The sequence below is a fragment of the Salvia miltiorrhiza genome, chromosome 4 (genome assembly GCF_028751815.1).
Source record: "Salvia miltiorrhiza cultivar Shanhuang (shh) chromosome 4, IMPLAD_Smil_shh, whole genome shotgun sequence".
NCBI classification, from domain to species: Eukaryota; Viridiplantae; Streptophyta; class Magnoliopsida; order Lamiales; family Lamiaceae; genus Salvia; species Salvia miltiorrhiza.
Genome location: NC_080390.1, coordinates 46,305,047 through 46,314,469, shown reverse-complemented (window position 1 = coordinate 46,314,469; position 9,423 = coordinate 46,305,047). Strand labels below are relative to the sequence as shown.

General features: G+C 33.1%; 2 protein-coding genes across 5 annotated transcripts; both read left to right on the top strand.

The window, feature by feature from the left end:
• The first annotated feature begins 444 nt into the window (after positions 1-444).
• LOC131023792 (HMG1/2-like protein) lies at positions 445-2,222 on the top strand. 2 transcript variants are annotated; one of them, XM_057953388.1, is made up of 8 exons: positions 445-930; positions 1,008-1,061; positions 1,152-1,262; positions 1,345-1,402; positions 1,496-1,540; positions 1,621-1,701; positions 1,795-1,884; positions 1,970-2,222. In XM_057953388.1, the coding sequence occupies exons 2-8, from the start codon at positions 1,015-1,017 to the stop codon at positions 1,991-1,993; spliced, it is 456 nt and encodes a 151-aa protein (XP_057809371.1). In that variant the 5' UTR covers positions 445-930; positions 1,008-1,014; the 3' UTR covers positions 1,994-2,222. The 2 variants fall into 2 exon arrangements, with proteins under 2 accessions (XP_057809371.1, XP_057809370.1); XM_057953387.1 differs by having other exon boundaries at positions 681-930; positions 1,795-2,222.
• Positions 2,223-5,363: 3,141 nt separating this feature from the next.
• On the top strand, positions 5,364-8,508 carry LOC131023791 (uncharacterized). 3 transcript variants are annotated; one of them, XM_057953385.1, is made up of 7 exons: positions 5,369-5,528; positions 5,613-5,700; positions 6,014-6,104; positions 7,073-7,157; positions 7,354-7,510; positions 7,617-7,669; positions 8,071-8,191. In XM_057953385.1, exons 1-6 carry the CDS (start codon positions 5,487-5,489, stop codon positions 7,637-7,639), a joined length of 486 nt encoding a protein of 161 aa, XP_057809368.1. In that variant the 5' UTR covers positions 5,369-5,486; the 3' UTR covers positions 7,640-7,669; positions 8,071-8,191. The 3 variants fall into 3 exon arrangements, with proteins under 3 accessions (XP_057809367.1, XP_057809368.1, XP_057809369.1); XM_057953386.1 differs by having other exon boundaries at positions 7,617-7,655; positions 8,071-8,187; XM_057953384.1 differs by lacking the exon at positions 7,617-7,669 and having other exon boundaries at positions 5,364-5,528; positions 8,071-8,508.
• The last annotated feature ends 915 nt before the right edge of the window (positions 8,509-9,423 follow it).

Here is a 9,423-nt window from a genome sequence, read left to right as displayed (position 1 = left end):
TACAATTGTAATATCAGAACACTTTAATTTCCTTCCAACCAAATACTCATTCATCAAATATCATGCTTATGAAAATTGTAAGATACGAACACTTTACTTTCCTCCCAACCAAATAAATTACAATTCAAAACCTATTTAGGTTGTCAAATTAATGTAGCTTCTCAAAACTCAAATTATCGTCAACATTCAACCATCCAAAAATTATTGTGTATCCTAACCGTAAGTCATTAAATCACTGTCTAGAGCAAATAATTCAAAAAAAAAAAATTCAAAATTTTAAAAAAAATATTCGAAAAACTAAATTTACGGTGCAAAAAGCTTCAAAATGTATAACTAGAAAGTAGGAACTACATGAATGGAACATTTAAAACGCAGCATCAGAGGAAATTACCAAATTGACCTTACAGCTCATATAGCGCATCTCAATCATATCAAGTTTATTGATATTTGTTTAATAAAGGGCCACAACGACCCCTGCCATGCCCTAAACCGTCATATTACAAAGGTTAGTTCGGTCATTACACCACAAAGGCACTTAACCCCCCGAGCCGCTGCGATCGCGCCACGTGCCCCTACTGTACCGCCAGCACCACATCCAACGGCTTCCACCCCCTCCGCAACAAACACAGAGAAAACACAGAGCCAAGAGAAGGTGCTGCGCACAACCAATCTAACCAATCAGAACGCTTGGATCGGCTTCACTTGGATCAATGATGTGGCGGGGGGAAATTGAAATCCCGCCCAAACCCGGACTTCAATTTGGTTTGTGAGTGAATTTTGGAAGAATTTTTGAGGCTCTTTCCTTTCAGACCCCTTATCCCTCCCTTTCACATATACCACTCTCTCGCTAACGCATACAACACCAACGCAAAGCATATCTCTTCGTTTCTCTCTCTCTACCACACTCTCTCTCTAGATTCTCATTATTAGGTGAGTACGCAACTGTGTCGCCGCTGAGTTCCGCCGAGTCTCGACGATTCTGACCGAGTTTTTGGCCGTTTTCGCAGGTTCGACATGAAAGGAGGAAGATCCAAGACCGAGTCGAAGAAAGCTGATGCGAAGTAGGTTTTTCTGATCGGTTTTGGTTTAGATCTATGATTTATGCTTTATGTGTTTGAATTTGAGATTAATCAATTGTTTGCTTCGGAAAGGCTTTCGGTGAAGAAAGGAGCCGCAGCCGGGAAAAAGCCGGTGAAGAAGGGGAAGCCGGCTAAGGATCCGAACAAGCCTAAGAGGCCTGCCAGTGCCTTCTTCGTCTTCATGTATGGATTCGTGCCTGTTAGTTTTTACTCTTATTATCATCTATTGAATTGTTTTCCGACTTGTTTCCTGTTTAACTCCCAGGGAGGACTTCAGGAAGACTTACAAGGAGAAGCACCCTAACAACAAATCAGTCTCCGCTGTGAGTAGTTGTGCCACTTTGAGATCCAGAATTTAGTTTAATTTTGGTTGTTTTGTGTAGTTTTGAGAAATGTTTTTTTACAAATTTTCATAGGTTGGAAAAGCTGGTGGGGAGAAATGGAAATCCATGTCTGAGGCTGTAAGCATTATACTGTATTATTTTTTTCTTCCAACTTTTAACTGTTTTATTTAATTAATTTTATTATTTTCGTTTTCTAGGAGAAAGCTCCATTCGTCGCGAAGGCAGAAAAAAGGAAAGTCGATTACGAAAAGACACTTCAGGCTTACAACAAGAAACTTGTAATTCACTTACCATATCACCTCCCTTCCATTTGTTAATTTTTATCGCATCAATGCTTACCAGTGATATTTTTTAATCAATTTTTGAAACAGAGCGACGGCCCTGGTGCTGATGATGAGTCCGACAAATCTAAGTCTGAGGTGAACGATGATGAAGACGACGACGAAGATGGCAGCGCAGATGTAATTATCTGTGTTATCTTTCACCCTAATTAATCCTTATTAGTTTTTGTATCAATTTATTAAATTTATGTTCCAACATTTGCAGGATGACGAGGATGATGACGAGTGAAGGAGACCTGCTATTCTAGAAATTATGCTACCGCAGTTCCATCTGAACTAGTTACCCCTTTTTATAAATAGCTTTCCTCTTTTCTTCTTTTTCTACTTTCCTATATTTTTTGTTTTTAATTTGGAGTAGGAAAAAAGAATTAAAAATAGGTGATGATCAGATGGGATTGGTTTATGTACTGTTTCTTTAGATCTTTTGCTGCTTAATGATAACCAGCTCCTTCGCACTTGTCTTTATGTCTCACTCCTGATCTACTAATCTCGATTTATTATTTTATTTTCAATTTTCAATTAATGAATTGAGATCGCGAGTGTGAAAACACAAAATAAAAGTATGTCTAATGTTGTTGGTCAAACACGAGGATTATGAGATGGGGTAGCTAGCTTTCGGAGTTAGTTTTGGTGGTGGTTTTAACTTTTTAAACTGCGCTTCCACCTGTCCACACACACGTTGATGCTTCCTTTTGGCTTTTCCGGTTTCTTTTGTTTTTCCTTGTCCTAAAATTTGTCTTTGGTTCGTTGAAATTGTTGACTTGTTTTTTTTATGTTATTGCTTCGATATTTTTTAGGTATGCTAGTAGTGGTTTAGGTGCGAATATTTTCCCTTTGAAAAGAAGCTGTCGAGACAGAGGCGATTTTGCTGCTGTATGATTAATAACATTGTTAATGGTCCAAGCCTTTGTTTATATAAAGTGCTTTGTATTTTAGATGAATGTATTGTAATTGTATGTGTGTTGTATTGAAATATTTTTCGATTGTGAACGAATATTCTTGTACTGCGGGATATACCTCTTATTGCTCAAATGTGAAACAGTGATGGCACTAGGTTGGTTTGACTTTATTAGTTCAAGCAATGGACCTTTGATTCTGGAATTACGTTTTTATATTGTAACTAAAATATCTCAGAACTTGGGAATAGATTAAAATGAAGTTACTGCAGTCAAGTCAACTCTAGAAAATCAACAATCAAATGTTTTTTTTAAGTTATTGGTTAACTTTGTGCGATTAAGAATTTCATATTGCTAATAACATTAATGAACCTTTTAGTGAGTCCATCGCCTTTAATTATTTAAAATTTAAAATCCAATAGTATAAAAAGTATCCTACTGTAAAATTATGCATTTTTTTTACTAAATCATCTAAAAGTATGTATTTTTTTGGATAATACTTCACATACTATAATTTAAAAAATTTTATATTTATAATTTTCTTTTCAACAAAATTATATTTACAACTTTTTCATCCCAATTGAATAGGCCATAGGACTTGGCCACGAATATTGAGAAACGAATTGTTTGTAATAAAATAAGAGGAAGAAAGTAACTCTTAATGATATAGTAATTGTGGAAAAGTAGGAGATACAAATGGACGACATTATTTTTTAAATGAAATGAAGGATAATTATGTGTGAGCTATAATGACAAAATAATTCGTTTATATTGAAATATTTGTTATGTATTGACTTTTTATTTAAAAAATAATATATTAAAATGAGACATGAATCTTTTTCTTCTATCAATACATTTAATAATTTTTTATTATAACTTATATTAAGAGATTCCATGCATATATTTAGGAAACCCAATAAGTATGAGGTATGTCTTGCTGAGATGAAAACAAAAAGTTATATAGAGTTCTTGTTAATTTTATAATAAATTAATATGTAATGATATAATTATACTCCATCCGTTCACAAGATGAGTACTCATTTTGGGGTGGCACGGGGTTTTAAAAAATTAATTAAATGTGTGTGAGTAGAATAATGGGCTCACTTTTATTGTGAGTGGATTGTATGATGTAAACTTACCAAAATAGAAAATGGGTACTCATTTGGTGGACGCACTTAAAAGAAAATATGGATACTCATTTTGTGAACGAATGGAGTATTACTTTTTAAAGCACATTTAAATTGTGAAATACTCGAAGCTCCAAATTTATCATTTTTATTTTATTTTATTTTATTCTATTCCCCTTTTATGTACGAAAATTATGAGTTTTTTACTATTTTATTTATCCCATAATAAGTGTAATATTTTTATTTTAGTACACATATTCTTATATTTTTAATTTATTCACATTCGATATTTATAAAAAAAAATTAGTGTTGCAATAGCGATGCACTGCTAACATTTTATACATTAACTTTGAATTTTTTTTATGAAAATTCTAAATACATTTTATTATATACACACACACACACTCGCGTGTGCGCCTATGCATTTTGCATATTTTTAACTTGTAAATAATGCATTTCTTTCTTTACTAAAATAATTAATTTGGGATAATAAGAACAATAGATATTACAAAAATAGTAAAAATTGTATTTTTTGTAAAGTATATATATAAAAAAAAGTCACGATTAAAAAGTTACACATTTAACGTCTTTTGCAAAAATACATATGCAAATATTACAAAATAATTGAATGTACATTCTTTTAAAACAATAATATATTAGTCTATATTTTACGATATTATCCATAGCATACATGAACATTAATTTTTGGATAAATATCACTTTAAACCTCAAACTATTTTCGCACTATCAATTATATCCTAAACTATCGAAAATATTTTTTAAACCTTGAACTATCGATTTTGTATCAATTGTACCCTTCATTTATTTTCACCCTTTAAATTTTTAATTAGTAAGACATATAATATCTTCGTTTTATACAATATAGGTTAAAAAAGAATAATTTTAAATATATCATGGCATCGCCAAACTACGTTAAACTTTTGGAGCAAAAAAAAATGGACGAATGACACAATTGATACAAAATTTATACATCAAGGTTTTAAAAAATATTTTCGATAATTTAGAATTTAATTGATAATTTGATAGTACACAAATAATTTGAGGTTTAAAGTGATATTTTCCCTTACTTTTTAGTTTACCGAACACATTATTGGATGTCAAGTTTAGGCTTCAAAGCTTGAATTGATTTTTTAAAAATCCGATTTTACTTTTAAATATTTATATATATCAAAAAAAATTGCGATATTATACTATATAACTAATTATTGGTACTCCATCCGTCTCATTCTAATAGACTCGTTTTTTTTTTTTTTTTTTTTGACGTTTCACTAAAATAGGCTTATTTTTCATTTTAAATAAAAAAATATACTTAATTAATGTGGACCACATCATTTTCTTCCTAAAAAGTGAATTTCTTAATCTATGTGCCCTAAAGAAGCGAGCCTATTTAATGGACAAATAGTAAGATTCTTTTGGGGGAAAAATAGCCAAACATGGTTGCACTTACTTATATAGATATAATATACATATATTTTATAAATTATTTAATAAATTAATTTTAATTTATCTTATGCATATTTCTCAATTACAAAAATCGTGTTTTTCAAACTGCACCACACTATTGGTGTTGATGTTGGGAAGCACAGAAACGATAAAGGGTGGGGACCAAAAAACGAATTTTACTCTTTTCGAGAGTCCAGTCTAGACGCTGTCGTCGCAATTTGGCTGCGCTTCTGCAATGGCGGCCACCGGAAAATGCATTCTCGTCACCGGTTCTCCCGTAAGTTTGTACCCATTTAGGTGTATATAAGCGCCGAAACTTTGTTTATGCGTTAGTGCATTTCTTATTTGGTGATTTATGCAGGGAGTGGGGAAAACTACTCTGATAACCCGAGTTCTGGATGCCCTTAAACTATTGAATCCCAGCTTAAAGATTCAGGGTTTCTATACTCGTAAGCCTCCTTCATGTCTTTTATCGTGTTTTGGCCATCCTAATAATAACAGCTGTTCTTTTTACTAAATTTATACCGTTGATTATTTGAAGCTGTTTTAATCTTGTTTAGCTTTGATATCTTGGTTGCTATTTTGTGCTGTTGTTTGATGTTACTGGAATTCTTTTGAAGTGACATATAGTAAGATTAGATAAAATAATTGAAGTCGATTAGTTAATTGATGTACTGATTAAGGATGGAAAAATTATTGAATCTTGCTTTGGCAAAGGAGTTAAATAGTTTTATTGATAAATATAATTGACTTACGACGTAGGTGAGGTAAGAGAAGGGTTTGACAGGGTAGGATTTGAAGTGGTTACTGTTGATGGCCGTAGAGGTCCTCTGGCATCCTCCAATAACACTAGGTACTATTTGCTCTTTCCTTTTTGTCCATTCACATTGTCATCGTTATCTTGTTACTTAATCGTCATTGATACGAGCACTGGATCGTGTTTGGCTATGTGTTTGAGATGATCGTTTCTGTAATTTAGTTTGTATTTTCACATTTCCAAATGATGTAAAGCAAATTGTCTTTTGTTTCATTATGGCTATACAGTTCTTTAGTTTGAAACTGAAACAAGGACTTAGGTTGTTGATCTGAAATAATTGTTTGTTACGCACCCGACGTATCTCATTTGGAAGATGGATCAAGTGTCAAGAGGATTAGATCTTTCCAAGCACAGTACTACTGTAATTTAGCAACTATTTATCTATCTTTTGCGCCATGTAGTCATGGACTAAATGTTATTACAATGTGTTGGCACTTTTGCTGGAAACGATGTACAATATAATTAAATATTTAAAACTGAGAGTAAAAAGCTAACCTTCATACCCCCTTTGCTTTAGGCTGACATTGCTAATACTGTTATATTTTGCTTCTTTCTACATAAATAGGGTGAAATTTAAGTATATTAATAGTTTGAATGCTTAAAAGCTTCTCTAGGGAACTCTCTGATCTAGTAATAATAAGTAAACTTCGGAAGTCCTACAAGATTTATTACACTTGATTATATTTTAGCAAAAATTGAAGAGGATACAGCTTCATAATAATCTTATCTAGAGATTGTATTTCAAATCTGTTCTGAAGATAGTCCTCGACAAGGCATGTGATTCTTACTCGAGATTGAATTGACATTCATATTTGTATTACCCTAACTGAGAATCATTAGCAAAGTTTGACTCAGGTTTTACCAGTATAATTGAGTACAATTCTTTCTTTGTTAGTTGCAGGCAGTTTCAGTTAAGTAGCCATATTTCCTTCTTATGCTATTTTCTGTTATCCTTTGATTGTGGATGTTATATATCTGGAAGTAAATTATCCTGTATATGGCAGCCGGGAATCTCACAAATGGCCTAATGTGGGGAGGTACAAAGTAGACGTCTCATCATTTGAGTCATCGGCATTGCCAGAGTTGGAGGTCAGTAAACTCCATGCTGTTGTTGTGCCATTTTGTAATGTATTATGTTTTTGAATGCTATGCGAGAACCTCGAGTTGAGTTCCTGGTTGTCTTGTCTTAAATATGTAGTTCTAGGATGAAGTCTGTCAAACATTCTTCTTGTAAGTTGTAATGTAGGTGAATCTTGCAGTTTAAACTGAATGTACATCTGACCAGGTTAAGGAAGACACCGATCTGTTCATTATTGATGAAGTTGGTAAAATGGAGCTGTTCAGCTCATCATTCTTCCCTGCTGTCTTAAGAGTTCTAGAATCCAATATTCCTCTGTTGGCAACTGTCCCTGTCCCAAAATCTGGCAGAGATATTCCTGGAGGTACTTGGTTGAGCCAAATCTGAAATGCTGCATCTTTTTGTTATTTCATGGATAATGAGACAGGGTGGAATGAATCTATTTGGTTTATGAAAACCATATCTTTCAGTGCATGTCAATAAAGGAGCATAAGCCTGCTCTTCCGCAGGTACTCCATGAGGGGTACGGTTTTGGTGAAATACTACATGGTGTAAAAGTGGTCGTTTTGTATCATAGTTGCTTTACTAAATCTATTTTTTCCCATGACTATAAAAGTGGCTTAGGACCTTTACAACTATATGTTAGCTTCCTTTATAATATTTGGCAATCCCCATTCTACCTCTGAATGAAACTGAACAATTTTTTTATTTAGGCATTATATATCAACTATTGGTTTATTCTTAGATATATGCATAGCTTCCCCCTAGGTCGTTTACCCTTGTTGCGTTCCCTATAAAAAAGTTAGGGTCGTGCACAATTTTTTATCAGAATGCTTTGTCCTGATTGAAAGCTATTGACAGCTCCATATTCTTTCTGGTGATCCAGGATGAGCATTTTATTCATGTAAGCATTCTGTTTTGCAGTTTCAAGGTTGAAAAATCATCCAGGGGCTACCATATATACGCTGAACACGAGCAACCGAGATGCCATGAAAGAGCAAATATACTCCAACTTGGTAGACTTGTTACAAAACCACTAGCTCCGTCAAAAGCTAAAGCTTCCTACTTTGTGACTTCCTGCAACTTTCTTTCGATCCTGTAGAAGATTTGGAAGGAATTAAAGTGAGTTTTTGTCCACTTGTTCTGCATCTATTGAGGGATGCTGCAACTTTTTAAGGATTAAAGTGAGTTTTGTTCACTTGGTTTAGTTTATTGAATGCTGCTTGAGTCTATAGCAAATGTGTCCCTTAAAGTAGTAAGCTGTAGCAGTCATGGAAAATTTACATTATTTGTCTTTTTGATTTGTATAAATCTGGATTGCAACATCTTGTTTGGTCTGACTAGTGGATTTTTTGGCTGGAAGTATTTCGAGTGTAGTGAGGGAAGCAAGTCTAGGCATTCTGCAGCTGCATGATGCTACAGGTAATTCTATTTTGATTCATCTGTTTACCTTCGTAGTTTCAATTTTTTATTTTCTACCTGCGGTTTGTAGCTTGGTAATTATTCCAATTTTGACATGATTGATGTGTCTTAACAAATTTAACATGAATATGAAAATTTGTAATGAAATGCACATTTATTGAAGACAATATTAATATTTAACCTTTAGGGGGAAAAAATATTAACCAAGCACCTTATACTCTTCACTGGATTTGGTATCAATTAATTGCACCTTGCAGAATCCTGACCATTGATTGTTGAGATTTGGATCAACTCTAGATTTTGCTAGAGGATTTTATCTCTCATTCACTTAATTTCTCGTATCTTATCAGAACATTTAACAATTACTTCACAAAGAAGACTAAGTTTGTGTGTGCAGACTTAATATAAGCAGTTTGTTTGAATGCTTAAAATTGACATTCAAATGAATGCCAATGGAACTTCCACGTGAACAAGTGCCCATAAGATGCTCAATATTAAATGTGCATCGTAATAATTGCACACACACACACACACACTACTCACTCACTCACATACACACGTTTATGTATAGAACCACAATAATATAGATGTACACAAGAAAAGAAATAGGTTGCCTCTTTAAGTATTGTTAGGGGAAAGGTCCCTTTTCGTGTGGTGGTCCAATTTGTTTATATTGATGGGCTCACACATCAATTGTTAGATCATTCATACTAGAAGATAAATTTAGTCTCTAATATATTTTTTTAAAATTTTAGTTTTAGTAAATTATAAATGCGCATGCTCACGTAAATGTTAATAATGTAAAAATTTAGAGTAAATGTTACATTTGGTGATTATAGTATATATGCGATTTCT